The 19,027-nt window shown below is 34.9% G+C and overlaps 1 protein-coding gene across 1 annotated transcript in view; it reads right to left on the reverse strand.

Moving 5' to 3' along the window:
- Positions 1-9,397: 9,397 nt before the first annotated feature.
- The window catches only part of LOC147826706 (SAFB-like transcription modulator), a 31,578-nt gene continuing 21,948 nt past the window's right edge, over positions 9,398-19,027 (reverse strand). Inside the window, exon 2 of the mRNA XM_087216993.1 lies at positions 9,398-13,038. Within this exon, the coding sequence (XP_087073119.1) occupies positions 12,600-13,038 (439 nt within the window). The 3' untranslated portion in view covers positions 9,398-12,599. The remainder of the gene's footprint in view (positions 13,039-19,027) is intronic.

The raw sequence follows: 19,027 nt of genomic DNA on the forward strand, positions 1-19,027 counted from the left end.
TCTGTGTCTTTTGCCCTGAGCCCTTCATTCCTGCACCAATCTTGTATTCCAATCCCAAGAGATTTGATCACAACATCTTGTAATGACTTGAGCTACCCCTCCCCAAGCAACAATAGCTTTGTTATTGCTGCCAACAGGGACTTGTTTGACCAATTCTGAGATAATGATCAACCAGGCTGCACCAATCAAAGCTTGCTTGTGTAAGACTATGCTTACTACTGATCTTCTTTTCTATGTAATCTGGGAGCTCGTATCAATATCCCTGAAAACAAGGTTTACAACACTTGTTTCTTTCTCTCCTGGATAGTTATATCAACTTAAGTTGCTTTTCTGCTTTGCATCATTACTTTTACTTTTTGGATTTTGTGATGAGTGGCTGGACCTGATTTGTTTGGGCTCTCACTTTGGCCTAATACCCTGGTAATAATACTACGTACTAGAACAAGTTGACCTAAACTGTGCCTTTGGTCTTACTTTTTAGGACATTTAGCTATTGCATCAAATTCAAACACTGTTGAAAACTTTTTCATTAATGTGTAGAAATTGCTTCCTGACTCAAGATAGGGAAGGAGTGATGTTGCAAAGGGTAAGTACCCTTGGTTGAATAACTGTGTAAACATCAATTTGGATACTGTGCACATGTGCATTTTTCTATGGAAAATAATAGTGTTCCTACTCATGAGACACTTCTCCAGTCATGGGATGGGAGAACATACTGTGCAACTCTCTTGACTTTCTGTTGAATTTTTCAATCCTGTATAGAATGCTGACCCTCATCTTTCTTGTAAGAGATTCATTTACAATGTCATTCTTCCTATGCTCACAGTCGCAAACTGAATATGCTACATGAATATTCAATAATTTCACAAAACTGGACAAATATGGACTGGTCCCTGCGTTGGGTAATTAGTGTCAAATAGAGACACCTGTTCTTTATGGAATGGTACCCTTTTGGAGACAAAACTAAATGATGAAGAGAGGATTGAGTAGTAAAGAAATGGAAAAGATTGAGTCATCTCATACATTTGGAAGGTGGACAGGTGATACCAGGGAAATACCAGGGAACTTCCACACATTGAACATCAGAAGGGAAGTACCTGATGGAAGGCAATGTTCAATTTTGGAAAGGGATCAAAATCTAAGACTTGAGGCTACAGTAAGATCTAGAGAAAAATTGTATGTAATTGGCTTTCTAGAATATGGTAGACAAGGTTTTGTGATAGAGTCATAGTTTGAAGTTAGAGAAATATGATGCCAACCTAGAGATAAAATACTGCTTCTTTTGAAAAAAAAATCTGCCAAGATTTTATAAAAGAGGAAATCAAGAAAAACTTTAAAAAATTATTTTCTTACTAAAGTTTAAATAAAAAGTTAGAAAAAAGTTTATTTACAATAGAATGAAAGCACTTTTTAAAAAATCTGATGAATTTTGCTTTTTAATCAACAGTAAATGTTTGATCTAAAACAGTCACATATACAAACATACACACAGACACACACACAGGTACAAAAGTAATATTCCTAGGATTGAAGTTTGAAATAGAGTGTTTCATTAAAGCACAAAGAATTAAAAATGTCAACTATCTCTCCAGGTACCTGAAAATGTGAAGCTGAAATCCAGTAAATGGACCTTTGATTACCTTAATGTATTAAACTTGCTTCACTACTACACCTGATTTTTAATTAAGTTTTTCCCCATTTAAGACATTAAAAGAGATAAGCCAGTGACAACACATGAGGAGTTACTCAATTTCCTGAAGTGATGTTTAGGAAATGCTTATGATTGTACTAGTCACATTGGAATTGCATTGGTTTCTGATGTTAATTTTAATGGACAAAAAGTCTAATTTTCAAAGAAGTTAAATTCTTTTTCAATCCTCTGATTTTAAGAAAATTCCAATAGATCACGATGGTGAATTCAGTTTCTAAATTTGTGCCATGGAATTGGTTAAGTATTAACGAATCCGACTCAGCAGGTGATTTATAGCTGTTTCAGATAAAACAAAAATATAAGAAAAAAACTATATGTGTATGTCAATTTAGTCAGTAAACTACTTGGTAGTAACAGTACTTGTAGTTTTAAGTATATTTTCTATAATGTTGTCTTGCACGTTTTAAGTACTCACCAATAACTGTTGATTGAATAAATGGATGTCCTGCCAAATTCTTTTTGCTAATCTTTTTTTTTTTTTTTTGGTACCTGGGATCAAACTCAGGACCTTGCACTTGCGAGGCAGGCAGGCTGCAGAACCACTGAGCTAAATCCCCAGCCCCATTTGACTAATCTTTAGTAACAGTAATTTTTATAGTTTATTGTTTCTCATTTCTCTATCTTTACATTTATTTTATAAATAGCACAAAACAAATTAGTGTCTAGATGTTTCTGGAGGTGATATTTATGTTACTTTGTATTCTTATGATGGCTAAGAATAACATTTTCATGGACAGTAAAAAGTGACTTCTTACTGGGACTTTTTGCTGATGTTGCTATATATTATGGGAAACTAAGACAATGAAATAATTGATTTTCCTATCTTTTTCTTTTACAGATACAGTTCAGCCAAATTAATAATTTTGAATTAACTTTCATGTTCTGTACTTTCACCAGCAGTAATCTTGCCTATACTTGCTTTAAAAAAGTGACTTGGGCTAAGGCAAAGCTCCAGAAATTCATGTCACCGTAAGTATAATACAGTAACCTTATTTACTCATATTCTATCTAATTTCTTGTATGTGACATTGAACTTGAATATTTGTAGGATAAAAACACTAACACATCTTTAACAACTTCAATCAATCCAGTTTTATTTTTCTTTAAGTGAAATGACTACTCTCTTCTTAAGGAAGTTTTACCAAGCCAAGCAGTTACTTAGATAGAAGAACAAATTGGATAAATATTAACTTACTTACCTAATGTTTATGAAGAACCTGGTAACTAATCCAAATAATGATTGGCTATTTAGACGTCGAAAATGTCAAATTTGCTTAAGAGCTTCAAAAATGAATTTCTCAACCTTCATTTTAACTTGATTCACACTCAGTTCTTCCATCTCAATGGCAAAACTATCCCTGCTATTTGCATGCTAAAAACACTGGAGTCATTATTGAATTCTTTTCCTGTTCCTCATACTACTTATCCAAAGTATCAGTCAATCTTGTTCATGGGCTCTACTCTAAGAACAATCTAACATCTGACAATGTTTTACCATGGCCTCAGAGGTCATTCTAAATGAACAGCTTTCCTTCCTTCCTTCCTTCCTTCCTTCCTTCCTTCCTTCCTTCCTTCCTTCCCTCTCTTTCTTTCTTTCCTCCCTTCCTTCCTCTCTCCTTCCTTCCTTCTTTCTTTTTCAAAAAATTGTGCAGTTCTGAGCTACATTCCCAGGACTGCCCCAACCCCTCCTTGCTCCGTGAAACAAGGTCATGCTAAGTTGCTGTTGATGAGCCTCCCACTCCTGGAATGCTGAGATCACAGGCATGTGCCACCATGCCCAGCTGTGCAGATGTGGCAATGATTTTATAATTGGCCTTTTTGGTTCTGTCCTTTTTTTTCTTTCCAGTTTATTTTCAACACAGTAGTCAGAGTGATCTTTCCAAAATGCAAGTTACTTAATATCAGTGCTCAACTAAAAAACCTTCCAGGTGCTACTCCTTTAACTCCAGACAAATATAAATGTTAATTAATCTATAAAGCCTGATCTACAAGCCTACAGTAGTCTGCAAGCATTAACCACTCTACGCCCTTTCTGATCTCATCTCTTACTATTGTCTCCCTTGCTCACTCAACTCCAGTCACATAGGCCTGTGTAACCAAATGTGTCACGAGCCAGAAGGACTCCCTCTACACTGGTGAGTCCTTCATCTCCTTCAAGCCTTTGCTAAATATCCACTCAGAGGAATTCCAGCCCATTATGGCTTGTATCTAGATGTCCCCTCAAAGCCCCATGCACTCGTAGTGTGGGCTCTTCAGAAGTGGCTAGATATAGGGTGTGTGAGTATGGATTAAGTGTGTGTGGTAACTAAATTCGTCCACTGATTGATTTAGCATAGTTCTGAGCTTGGATAACAGAAAGGCCAACCTTGGGTGTGGGTGGCACCAATCAATAGGTTTTAGCCTGAATGGAATACAAGAGAAACAAAAAAGGAAGGCTTGCTTTTGATTCTTCAGAGGAGCTCCTCTTCACCTTCACCTTGGACATTGTTTATTGGCTTCTAGCAGACTCTTCAGCCTTCCACTGAAGAGCCCTCAGCCTCCTGATACTGACTCACAGGGGATACTGCAGCGAGCTCCAAGTCTCTGATCTTTGACCTTCAGGTCTCCAATGCACAGACAGCCTCTTGCACTCTTCCACATCTGACTCTTGGTGGTCATTGTAAGCCTACCTTGTAAATCCTTATACAGTGGACCCTTGACTTATGCACTTGATCGGTTCCTGAGGGCTAGTTGTAACTCAAATTGGTTGTAAGTAAATACAGTTGAGATCTGGATGTTTACCTGGGTATATGCTATAAGTAACAAGAGGCAGATGAAAGTCCATTAACATAATGGAATCAGAATGCTGATAGAAATGAGTTCAGAAGACCAGAATGCTGATAGAAATGCAGTTAGTAAAGACCAGGCTCAGGAGGTTTCACTTGGGAACTTCATTGGCAGTTAGACTCCAGGTTATGCAGGTTAGAAAATTTTGGTAGAAAATTTTCCTGCATTTTGCTCATGTCAAGACCCTGCCTGAAACTGAGATTAGGGACACTGGGCTGACTAATCAATCTTGCATAAGAAATTTCAAGACAGTTTAATGTTGAGGCAGTGGTGGGGCTACTGTTGGGAGGTTTTAGCCAGATCTATGTTGAGAATCAAGAGCAAAACAGCCAGTAGCATTATTTAAAAGGTTTTGAGTTTAGCCAGAAAGCAAGTTTCAGTAAAGTTGTGGCCTGTGAAGACAGAATAGAGGAGAACTTGGTTGCTGAAAATATTAGCAATAAAAAACCCAAATATTTAGTGTGTGTAAATAGGGATTAATGGTGTATTATAACTAAATTAGCCCACTGATTTTTTTAACATAGTTCCAGGTGCACACAATGGGTAGGCCCTCCTGGGGTATGAGTGGCATCATTCAATGGGCTTATTGCCTTAATGGGATAAAAGGGAAAGGAAGGCTCACTGCTTATTAATTTCTGCCTACCCTGCCATAGACTGTTTTTCCTCCATGATTGCCCCTTTGCAATGCTGTCTTTCCTTGGAGACAGCTAATTGTGAACTGAAACCTCTACAAATTATGAGCTGAAATTAACTCTTCCTCCTTAACTGTGAGTGTCAGAAACTTTGTCTGAGCAATGAGAACTGAACTAAAATACAGCCCATTTGCATATACATTATAGTCCACCCTCACAGTCTGGTGCACTTCTTTTTTCTATAGTATTTATAATCTTCTAACATAACATTATTTAATATAATCTATATGTCTATTACATTTTTTGGTAAATCTTTCTCCAGAAAGTAAGTCTCATAGTGTCAAGGATTTTTGCATTTTACTCAGTGATCTATCGCTAGCATTTTAGTGTCTGACACAAACACAAAGAACAGACACAAAGTAAATATTTGCTGAAATAATGAATGCATCATCATATGAATAATAAATGAATGAACACCAAACATTGTAGTGTTTATTTATACTTCACTTACTATCCACAACAGCTCTGCACTAGTTATGTTTTCTTTTCTGCTTCAAAAAATATAATATATAAGTAAATAAATAAATATTGAGTCTGTGAAGCAACCTCTCAAATTTATGTGTGTGGTAATCCACACAGATACATAATCACAACACAGTCTTCTTTTTCCCTTTCAGAAGCTATGTTGCATTACTTCCCATAAGCTAAACACTGGAGGTCGTAAAAACTCATAAAACTATTGACAACAAAGAGTATAAAATGTATTTGATAGGATTAAGTCCTATATTAGAAATGCAGATGGAGAGCCATGAGGCTCTGGGATTGGGCTGTGGAGCCTGATGTTCACGCTCACCGCTTTCTTCTGCATGTTTGCTATTTGCCTCTCACTTTGAATATGATTCTTTATAAAGTGAAGATAATAATACCAATTCCATTTAAGGGAAGTTGTGAAAATTAAACAAAAATTAAACAAAAAGTGCTACCTACTTTGGCATAGAGCTTGGTGCATGCATCATTAGCTTTTCATTTTTCAAAAATCATTTAAAAGTTTAAATTCAGGGTTCTTTCTTTAGTCACAGAACAACTATTATCACTATCTAATTTCACAATATTTTAATAACCTCCACCCCCCAATCCCTGAATCTATTAGCAGTTATCTTCAAATCTTTTTTGGCTCCTGCCCCTGGAGCCAAACCCAAACTGGGCAACTTAGTGACTAAACAAGAACGTCTCAAAATTTAAAAATACCAAAACAGCTAGGGATGTAACTCTGTGTGGAATCTTTTAGTACAATCTCTAGTACTCTCAAAAAATTACTTATCTTTAGATTCTTCCTCCTAGACATTTGATACAAATGAAATCATACAGTGCATACATTTTTGTCTCTTAATTATTCAATTTAGTGTTCTTTTAGAGTTCATGCATATGATAGCATTTATAAAGACTTTTTAATTTTTAGTGGCTGCATGATATTTCAGTATATTACATACCACATTCTTGTTTATCCATTCAGCAATGAGTAGAGATTTTATTTCTTTTCAGTTTTTGGATATTAGAAAAAAGACTATATGACCATTAGTATGCAGGTTTTTCTGTAAACATATATTTTCACCATTCTATAGTAAACCTCTAGGACTGTAATCCTTGGATACTATAGTAAATCTATGTCTAGTCATTTTGAGATTTTCAGATTTCTTTCTAAAGTGACTTTACCACTTTACTTTCTCCTTAGTAATATATGAGTGTTCTAGTTTTTCCACATCATTGTCCATACTTGTTATTTTCTGCTTCTTTGATAATAGCATCCCAGTAGACATAATATAATAATCTCATTATGATGTTGGTTCACATGGTCCTAAGGACAAATGATGTAGAGATAGGCAGAAGAATAAACATGTCCAGGTTCTAGTCCCTGGAACCTATGAATGTATTAAGTTACAGCACATGACAAGGGAGAGTTAGGTTTGCAGAGAGATTTAAGATTAAAAAGTGGCTTTCTTTTCTCTCTGTCTCTCTCTGTGTGTCTCTCTCTGTCTCTGTCCCCCCACCCTTCTCCATTTTCTGCTTTGAACTAGGGCCTTTGTACTGGGACAGGGTATTGCTAAGTGGCTAACCACTTCAAGTTGGGCTGGAACTTGCAATCCTCCTGTCTCAGTTTCCAAGAGTACTGGGATTACAGGTGTGTGTATACTACACCTTGCTATAATTGACTAAATCTAAAATGAAGAGATTATGCTAATCTGGGTGGACCTAAAATAGTGAAATAGGTGCAATTAATGTAGAAGAGGGAAGTAGATGTTCAGAAGAACAAGAAAATGGAGATTTGAAAATATTATGTTGCTTACTTCAAATCTAGAATGAGGCACCATGAGACGCAAAACACACGTAGTCTCTAGAAACTGGAAAAGTCAAGAAAACAGACTTTGTGGTAGAGTTTGGAAAAGAATGCAGCCCAGTGAGGACCTTTGGATTTGGATTTCCAGAAATGAAAATCAATAAATTTGTGTTTTTTTCAGTGAATAAATTCACAATAATTTGTCACAACATCAAGAGGAAATCAATATAAATATCGACTATGTTCTTCACATGCTTACCATTGATTTGTACATCTGAAGAATGTCTATTCAAATATTTTGCATAATTACAATTGGATTATGAATCTTTTATTGTGCTATGGTAGTTCTTTATCCCAGAGCTTTACCAGACATATGATTTGCAAATATTTTCTTGGATTCTCCTTTTTGTATTGTTGGTATTATTTTCAGGACAAAGGTATATTTAATTTTGACTAAGCCCAATAGAGCTTTTCTTTTATTGCTTGTGCTTTTGTTTCAAATCTAAGAAAGTATTGATTCATCAAAATTATGAGGATTTACCCCTGTGTTTTTTTCTAACAGGCTTCTACTTCAGCCCTTACATTTAGGCCTTTGATCTATTTTAAGGCAATTTGTGTGTAGTGTGAGGTAAAAGTACAACTTTATTCTTCTGCTTGTGGATACCCATTTGTCTCATTGTGTGGTTTTAAATGTGAGCTGTCATCATTTCATATAGGATAACAAAAGTATCATGACAGGATTACTAACTTACAATAAAATCAATAGCAAAGATGTGTTAAAAGAAAATGGTACAGGGGGTGAATTTTGGAAAGGAGAATGTGAGATAAAAAATGAAAGAACTTGTCAATAAAAATGGCAGAAATTGTTTTGTATTGGAGAAAATTTCATGAACAAGGAAAAGCAAAGGAAATGAATTTATAAATATTTTGAGAAATGAAATTGCTAGGAATACTGGGTGAGATGAAGAACCCAGATTAAGTGAAGTGATAATAGATAAACAAAAAGAGTTAGACCCCTCCAGGAAAGCTGTCTATTCTCCTAGCCCTCCTCTTCTGTGGCACTCACATGGAGAGCTCAAAGGAACACATTTTATTCTTTTATATTTGCCAATTTCCATTTGATCTATTAATTCCTTTCTAGAGACACAGAAGAGATTGTTTAATGTTTTTAGGGTTTTTTTCCTGACCATATCATCATTCTAATTTTTCTTCATAGATTTAAAATTTATCAAAATAATAAGCTTGTGTAAGTGCCTTCACATATGTTTCGCTGTACTGTCATTTGTTGATAGTCACTTTGGAATTTCATGGTGTGAGTATACTGACAGATTTACCTAAGAAATAAAACTGACATGTCTTTAGAGATTTCACAACTGTCAAATACCATAATTCTTTTGGGAGATGTTTAGTTTTGGTAGCACTTAATCTCCTATTTCCAAATGTTATATTCTTTACTGTTGCTTATATTCATTACTGTTGCTTAAATATACTCAATTTTAAAAACTGGTTTAGAATCTTATATAAAAGAATATGCATATTTTAAAACTAAGTTTTAAAATAAGCTTTCAAATATGTGCGTGTTATCTGTAATAAATCTGTCAGATTTTTATTATCCATGCCAGTTATATGTGCCCTTTAGTCTCAGATGACTTCAAATGTGTGAGGGCAGAATAGAACGATTCCTTCAGAAGTGTATTTCCATGATGTGTGAAACAATTTTTGGTGAACAAAGACAATGAGCTTGAACAGAAGCAAAATATGACCTGAAAAAGGGATTAGGGAAATTGTAAAGGAACCAAGAATAGGAATTGAGTAAAATATAAGTATACAAGTAAAGTAAAAAAATGAGTTTAACCAATGCTATTTTTGTTACATGATTTTAAATATGTTTTTCTGTCTCTGTTCCCAAAGATTCCACTTTTATCAGTATAGAAAGACAATGCTTGCAATAACAAATATAAAGGTTTTGTCTATAAAGAAAACATCTTCACAAAGAAAAGTTGCTGAAGCTGAAAATTAGTGATTCTTCTTGGATACTTCTGAGAATTGATTTCCTAAAAAAAAAAACAGTTTCATGACATCTGGAGAGACAGGAAATCTGGAGAGTCATTTTTGAGATCTTATCTGTACAAAAGGCATGGGAGCCATACTGAATGTTCTTCTAAATAAATGTATTCTCCAGAAACACAGCAGCAACAAAACCAAACAAACAAATAAGCCCCCCAACTTCCTAGAACTTTATCTCCACTGAAAATATGACAGTATTTCAACCCCAGTCATCTTTATCCTTTTTCCTTATCAAAAGGTAGACACAGAATCTATATTTTTGGAGAAAACATCTAAAAAGGCACAAAGCAGATATAATTCAATTAAAATATTGATGTTCTGTCAGAAGGGCTTAGACCATTTCATTCCTTACACCTCACCACCACTCCAACTTGATTTGTGTATAATGACAGTGGATTACAGGCAAAAGTACTACAAGAATAGACCAAACATCAGAAACAATGTTAGAAAAATCAAAGATGTTTCTGATTGCTTATTCATAGAGTCTGGTGCTTACCAATTACACTAGATATGGCTGAGGAAAGCCAATAGGAACTTCTCTAACTGAAATGCAAAAGGATGGTGGTGATGAAATTATAGCCAGTGATTTTAAGTCATTTTCAAAAGGCACAGCACATATATATAGGACACCAGAGGCAAAGAACTAGAGAAGGAACAGAGTACTTATATGAAGTAATAATGGCCACGAATTTCTTAAAAGTAATGGCAGACCCCAAACCAAGAAGGTAAGCCACAAATGGCCATGAATTTTCCAAAAGTAATGGCATCCACCAAGTCCATAAATTCTCCAGTGAAAAGCAAGGAGAAGAAACACTTTATTGTAAAAAAGAAAGAGCAGAAAACTAAAGAAAATAGGGAAAGTAGTCTATTGAGATAGAATTATGGAAAGTAGAGAAAAGATATTATATTTTGCCCATAGATATAAAACGAGTCACATCAGCCTTCTCTTAAATAAGAAAACATTTAAAGAAGAGAATCAAGTAAAGTATGTGATATTCAAAGAGAGAAACCACCAACCTAAATTGTATAGCCATTAAAGTTTTGCTTCAAAATGGAAGAGAAATAAAGACATTGCCAGACAAACAAAAACTGGAGGAATTTGTCACCCCCAGGACTGCTCTGCAAGGAATTTTAAAGAAAGTACTTCAAGGAGAAAAAAATCATGTAAGTTAGACACTTGGATCTGGGTAAAGAAAAGAATGTTGGAGAAGGAAAAACTGAAGGTGAATGAAATGTTTTTCCTTATTATAAGCTAATTTCGTAGACAACTTTTCAAGGTAATATTAATTATAGTGCATTGGATGATAGTAGCTTATGGATAGGTGAAATGAATAACAATACCTTAAAGTCAGTAGGAATGAAAAAATAAAGGGAATGCCCTGGAATTAAACAAACAAAAACAAAACTTTACAACTAGCAGAAAAGAATAAGTTTATTGGAAAATGGGATTAAGTAGTCAAAACTACCTGTGGCAAACACTAGTACAACTACTAATTTTTTCAAAGAATAATTGATGTTTTAGGAAAGAGTGAATTATGTAAAATATTGCATAATTTTACCTAAAACCATAGAAGAAAGAAAAAGGGGAGGTTTTCTTTTAACAGAAATAATAAAAATAATGAATATTAATAATCACTTTAACTTTGAATAATCTGAATACACTACGAACATAGCAGATCAGTGGTGGTAGAAAAATAATGTAAAATCTTTGGGGACATTTCTGCTGGGTTGCCCATGGCTGATCTTTCTATTTTTCAACTGTTTTCTAGTCTTCGGTCAATTGTGAAAGTCTCTCCATGATATGATTCTAATACATTTTTGTTTATGTTACATAAGTTCTACTTTAATATCTCCCATGATTCCTATTGGAAATAAAATTTGTGTATCATTGTTTCTGAAAATATGCTGATGTGTTAGGAAGGGAAATTACATGACATTTTTTTCCTTATATAAAATTTTGATTTTAGCATGACATAAAACATGCATTATTTTTTTTTTCCAGGTGTGTTTTTTTATTTTCACAAAAAAGACAACAATGTCTTTCCACATACAAGTATTTACAAAACCCAACCGATTCACCAGTCTAGAATCTGGGATTTTTCCACCTCTCAACATAGTTGGGAACATGGAAACATTAATACCTACACAATTCCTGCAGACGGGCTTCATCATCCAACAGTACAGTTTACCTAAGCGTGCATTCACCTGAACAACTCAGTCCGAGACTCACGGCATTACCCTCATGGCCACGGTTTCATTATCTATTTGGTTTCATTCCATGCAAACCTGAATTAGTGTTTTGCTGTTCTCATTTTACAATTAAAAAGGTTCTCAACACTTTAGCAACTATACAGAATATGAAGGTTTATTTCAAAAAAGATTACGTTTTTTCACCAGGTTACACAGATGCACTTAATGTAACAGTACCTTCTGCAAAAAAAGGTTGCATAATACTCAGAAATGCAAGGAACAATCTTACTCTCTGAAAATTAGACAGCAGAATTTTTAAGCTTAGACAGCCTTCAAAATGGAGGCCGACAATGCTTAGTAACAAGAATGTCCAGAGCCTGGCACCACAGTGCCAATGCTGCATATTACCCACTACCACACAGCTGCAAACTATGCCTCGTATTCACACAGCCTTCAACAAAACAGCTTCGACTCCCATCTTTTCAAATGTGTATTGGTGCTGCAAGAAAGTAAAGTTGAATGATACACAAAACTATTAAAAATTACAACAAAACGATTTAAATGTCTTCTCTAAAATTGAGAAAAGCAATCATGTTAAATTTTTTTAAAAAAGAAAACAAAAAGTCTGACAGAACTCTCAAGCAGGTCAGAGGGTCCTCTTCTTAAGTAGTCAAATAAAGTTTACAGGAGATTTCAATAAATTATCTTGAAACCATGGCAGAGAGCTCATTTTCAAAATCGCCGTGGAAGTCCACCCTTAAATGGCTTAAATCCAGAGCCACTTACTCTTGGCATGGAACTTCCCCCCATCTGTACAATTCTGTTAATTGGAGATGCATTACTCGAGTGAGTGCTGGCTCATCATATCTGCGCCTACCCGGCCATCCCCCATTCGCCTCATGTCGTGGTAGTCAGGCCCTTGAGAAGGTGGACCATGCCACTCTTTCCTTGGTCCACTTGTGTCCTGTCCATGGCGATCAATCACGTGTCGTACTTCAGGGTAGTGCTGGGTTCCAATGCCCCGGTCTGAGATGACTCCTCTGTTGCTCTCTCGGCCGCCATACCCAGAAGCATTACTTGGACTCCCAGGCAGAGCGCCTCTCACACTTTGTCCTGACACGTCCCTGCCAGAGCGCTCTGGCCTTTCAACTCTTGTGTCCCGCTTGTCTGCAGACATACTCCCTTCGCCCTTCCAAGAGGCGGGTCTGGAAGGGTTGGGCCCGGCCTCCCGGGGGTGTCTCGGGTGCGCCAAAACATGCATTATTTTGAACGTGCCTCTGAAATATAATATGTTTTGAAATCAAATTAGTGTTGGCAAAAACAATTGCTAATTCATTGTGACTGCCACGACCTGCACAGTGTAGGGTCTGAAGCCAGGGAGAGTGGGGGGAGATGAAGAAAATTTGAAAATACCGAGAAAGAAGGATACATACCAAAATTTGCTTGAAAGCTACTACCAGGTGGAACCATAGCCTGTTGAGCTAATGGCTGCCTGGAGTCCAGCGTGCTCTTTATTTATAGTGTAAGACAAACAGGAAGAGAAAGCAGGGTAACTAGTGCTACATGGCCTACGTGGCCTAGGCTGAACATAGCGTGAATGTCTCATGATTGGAGCATGCACAGAAAGGGAACAAGGCGGGAGGATACATAACATAACTGTCTGGTGGGGCTGTGCCATCCAGGGGCTACAATCTTAGTCAAACAAAGTTGACTATCTAGTCTATACAGGAGAAAGAGAGTAGGGAAGAGGTAAAAGACCATCTTCAGGCTTGACCTAGGTCAATTGACAATTTATTTTCTTTAGGATTACAGTAAAACTCATTCTGTTGATGGTAGAAGTTATTTAGATAAGGAAAAGGTAAATGAGTCATTTTAAGAAGCGAGGTAACAATTAACCTATAAAATGATAGTAGTGAATTCAGGAAGACATTTACTTTGTGATCTAGTCATTAACTTCTTGTCTAAGGATGCCAGCCAGACAACTTAAAAAACTCTTTCAGAGAAAGCAACAAGTCATCCCACAAATAAATTAAAATACAATTCTAGCCAATAGAAATAGAAAAATCCTTCACAAAAGGTCTTCAGAGTAGAACTATTTAGTAAATTGCTGTTGAATGAGACTTGTTCATTTTAATCACAGATGTGCTGCTGTCTGTGATTTAGACAAAGCTTGAATATTGATAGATCTAATGCTTCATGATTAAAAACATAATGAAACCACAGAAAATTGTGATTTGATGTTTTTTCTGTTTGGTGAAACTATTGGCCATTTGATGCAAGTTAACACATCCTTTTTCTCATTAAGATCTTGTTGACCTGTGTTCACAGCTCGGAACAATGCAGGCAGCTTGAATCAATTTGACAGGAGGGTCATTATCTTACAACTGGTTTGATTCCTAACTTACAGTAAAAGTAAGAGCTCACTTGAAAGACTTAGGGCAATAGTTTTGCTCCCTAATTAAAATTCTAGACTTAAAAGTTTATAGATTTCAAATGAAGCTTTTACATTTATAAGGATATTTTCTGAACCAAATTAGCATAAATGTAACCTGCAGATGGTTAGTGTAGCATAGATTTTTTGAGGGTTTAAAAAAAATCATTAATTTGCTTCTTTTTCAAATCATTCTAAAAAGATGTTTATAGAATGCAGAAGGCCACTGAAAAGTCTCATCTTCCTGAAAGCCTGGAGTTTTTGAGAGCTATTCTTTCTTAATTTGCCATCATATTGTTGGGCTTTGTGATAAAAGACTACCTACATACATATACTAATGAAATTTATGCATACTTTTATTGAAACAGTAAATATGAGATATTCAGGAGAATTATTTTTGAAGAGCAGAGACCATTGTAAGCGGTATTTTTCTGTCTGTGTATGGAAATTGAAATAGGTGCTTTTTTCTAAGGACTAAATAATGCCAGTGTTTTTCATTCAATGAATATAACCTTTGTTTACAGTCATAACACAGGAAGCATATTTATAAACCTCAAGGCTTCTAAGCTTTTGTGTGTAAGAAGAATATTTGGGACATAATTCAAATATTGTCAGTCCTTATTTCATTTCCTAAAGCTTCTTATCAAATTAGAGATTTGGAAAAGGATACAGTCTATGACTTTCCTTTTCTAGTTAAAAATGGCCTAGACATTTAATGTTACTGAGCTCTATACTTAAAATTATTTACTTATTATTGTGATTTTCTTACAGTACTCTAATGTACACATATATATGTATAAAATCTACTTTCTTGCATTTTGTTCATTTCCTTATACTATTTAAATGTTTAAAGTTGTTTAAATTCCTCTTTATTTTACATTTTGTTGAAACATTTACTTGTGGCTTACATTTTCTGTATTTCACTGTTTAGTTTTGTAACATTCTGGTATTATACCATCTTATTGGAAAGAACCCAACTTATACTATAAAATCAAGGTTTGTTTTGCTTGAATAAACCTAAATGTAATGACAAGAGTCATAAAGCTACCTCTCCAACTGATTTTCTAGTGGCAGTCATCTCAGTATTCCTTCTATTTTTTTCTTTGATGCCCAATAGTTTTGGAGATTCTGGAAAATAATATTTCATTAATTTAATATAAATAAGAGTATAAAACACTCCACCCACATGGCTTTTCTACTTTTTAAAGAATGTGCTCTCTTTTTGAATTGCAATGTTTCCAGTCTAAAAACTTTTTATTACCTTTTAGTCCTAACTATGTATTTTAGATCTTAACTTTGAAAGAAACTTATTCAGTGATTTGCTTTGAGAAGTAAAAAGAGGCAGGTTTTTTTTAATAGAGGTCCATTCCTGCTATTTTTAAAGATAAAATTGCATGTGCTGAGAAATTTACTTAGTAAGAATATTCTCTATTATGTAAACATACTTGCAAAAAACCACAAAGTGATCTCCCAAGAAAGTATTTGTCTCTAGTGTAAAATTATTATTTTTTGTTATTCCTTAGCTTCCTTACCATGCATTTTCAGAAAGGAATTGAAACGGGCAGTTTTCTCTGATGATCTTGTTTGCTACAGAGCTTCTAGTGAACAAAGAGAAGGCAGGAAGGAGGGAAGAGGAAGGAAAATGCATAGGAGAATGGAGATGAAGGAAAAAAAGGAGGCAGTAAAGAAGGGGAAGAGGAAAAGGAAGAAATGAAGAAAAATGGGAAGAAGGATAGGCCAATGAGAAAGAGAGCTCATGGGCTGGGGGTTTAGCTCAGTGGTTCTGGCACCTGCCTCACAAGCGCAAGGTCCCGAGTTCAATCCCCGATACCAAAAAAACCCCCAAAAAACAAAAAAACAGAAAGAGAGCTCATGCTGTAAATCTTTGGAGATTCTAGGTCATGTATACGTACTCAATCAGAAATTTACTGTACCAATATCTGAATCTGTAAAAAAAAAAAAGCCATGAAAAAGATGTTATTTCTATTTAGTTTCACATATTTCTGAGCAATACACCAGTAAATAGAACTGAGTTACAAACTAGCGGAAACAGAAGGAACAAAAATACGCCGTAGGTATATAACTGGTTAACTTTTTGTGTGTGTTAGAAACTGGGAAGTTATATGAAAAAAGTAAATCAGATTAAGGAGGGCATCATTTTGTTTAGTGTGGTAAAGATCATGCTCATTGAGAACCAAATTGTGAGGAAAGCTTTGAAATGGGAGTGGGAAAATGAGTTTGTTACGGAGACCTGGGAAGGAAGAAGTGACAAAGAAGTGCAGTGATTAAAAAATATATCATTTCCGAAGGGATTGAAAAAGAGCCAGGAGGAAAATGGGTCCTGTAAGACAAAGTAAGTAAGGGATACCTTGGAGGAAAAATTAAAGGGTGTTCACTAAAACAGTTAAATTATCCTAGATTTCTCTGACCAATGTATTGAGAAGTTGTGTATGTGTGTGTAATAAGTCTATTTAAATATACATATATTTAAATATATATGCATAGAATTATTTATTTGAGAGATAAAATATAGATATAGATAAAAGCACATATCTTAAGGGTACAATTGGGAAAAATATATACATGGATATAATAAAACCTAAATTTAAACTTAGAATGAACCTTTTTGCCAAGTCAAATATTACCTCAGCAGGTTCTTTCAGTCAATTCTCACCTCTCACTGGAAGCCAGCATGACGATTTTCATCACCATAGATTAGTTTAGTCTACTCTTATGTTATATAAAGGAAATCACAGACAAGGTACCCCTTTGTTTCTGATCCCCTTTAATATAGTATTTTAGAATTTTAACTATATTGTTTTCTGCTTGCAGATAATTTTGTCACATAATTGTATAATTGCATAAATTGCATAATTGCATAAATGCACTATAATTTGTATAAACATTCATCTTTCGGATGATTTATTTAAAATTTTAACTACTATAAATAGGATTGTTGCAGCATTCTTATACACATCATTTTTTAGACTTATATTTTCTCTTAAAATTTTAGAGACTTATATTTTCTCTCCTAGGAGTGGAAATACAAGATCAGAGCTTAGGTTAAGAAAGTTTGTAAGAAATCGGACAATAGTCTTTCAAAATGGTGTTATTATTTTCTATTACCCTTTGGAATGCATGACAATTTATGGCTCTAATTTCTTGGTCATATTTATTGTTGTAAACATTTTAGATTTTATGTATTTTTGTAAATATGAAATTGTATGAATTTTATATCACTGTGACTTTAACTTGCATGTTTGTCTAATGAATCTGGTTTTGTAACTTACTTTTCATGCCAATATTGATTGTGAGAAGAAAGTATCCACTCTGGTGCTCTGCTCTTTTACCGCTGATTGCTTTTCTTCTTCAAATACTTTTTGGAAACATCGACACAGGTATGTGCACACACACACAAATACATACACATATTCTAGACACAGCCTTTTATCAGAAAATATAAAACTAATAGTTTTCGGCAGTGTAAGCCCATCTTTTTATTCTTGTCATTGTATCTTGTAGAGTAAATATTTTAAATCATTTTAAAGTCCAATATAGTAGTTTTTTTTGTTTTAATACACTTTATTTATGTTTTAGAACGTTTTACCAGCTCAAAGTTGTAAGACTTTTCTTCTAAAACTTTTACTGTTTTGCTTTTATATTTAGGTCTACAGTCCACTTTGAATTAATTTTTATTTGATTTGAGTCATGCACTAAAATTATTGTCTTTCCTGTAGGAATGATCAGTTGTTCTAGCACTATTTTTTGAATAAAATATTATCTCAATTGAATTACATGTTTTCTTAATTACTTTCTCATTGCTGGGACAAAATACCTGGAATTCAGAAGCCAAGCAAGGAAATGATTATTTTAACTTAGTGTTTGTAGAGGTTTCAGCCCATAGTCACCTGTCTCCAAGGCAGTGCAGCATGGCAGAGGGGCATGGCAGAAAAGAAACAGTCCATGGCATGGTGGAAGGAAGCTGAGTGACTTCCTTCCTTTTTCCCTTTTTATTCCATATAGGCTACAAGCCTATTGCTTGATGCAACTTATGCTCAGAGTAGTCTTTCCTTTTTCAGTAAATTCATCTTCTACACCCAAAACCATATTAAACCAATTGGTAGACTGATCCAGTATTATACACACCCAAAACACCACCTATGCATGCATGGGGCTTTAGATGGACATTTAATTATAAGCCATAAGATATGTCAATTTTATGGAGTAATAAATGATCAAAGAAGGCTTGTTTATACCTTTTTTATAGATCTGTATATGTGCTGGTAGACTAAAACCATGATATACCATCTCAATTTTGCAATTTAGAGTAAGTCCATGAAATTTGTTCAGTTTTGTCCAAATCATTTTGGCTATTTGCATTTTATATATGTTTTTAAGTTAATGCCATTATTCATTAACTTTTTGGTCAAGAAACTTTGATAGAAATTATATATAGAAAATATATATATAGTATTTCCTGCCTGGTAACTCCATTGTGAATGTTTTTGTGTTCTCACTTGATATACTATCTTTATCAATAGTTGGTAAGAGTTTGAAGCATTGATATGAAATAAAATATATGTGTGCTGCCCTACATGCTTTTCTTTTCTATGACTATTTGGGATGAGTAGGACTAGAGGTTACATCTGGAATATACACCACAGGCCCACGTGTTAAAACCACAGTCTCCAGCTTGAGGTGTTTTTGGGAAGTCATGGAACCTTGAGAGGGTGGGGCCTAGTGGGAGGCTTGAGGTCATTTCAGGCACAACCTTGAAAGGAACTGTGAAACTCTGACTCCTCTTTCTCTTTTTTTCATCCCAGCTTGTTCTACCA

This window comes from Heterocephalus glaber, unplaced genomic scaffold, assembly GCF_053883595.1.
Source record: "Heterocephalus glaber isolate CG9 unplaced genomic scaffold, H.glaber_assembly_v1.0 deba00001461, whole genome shotgun sequence".
NCBI classification, from domain to species: domain Eukaryota; kingdom Metazoa; phylum Chordata; class Mammalia; order Rodentia; family Bathyergidae; genus Heterocephalus; species Heterocephalus glaber.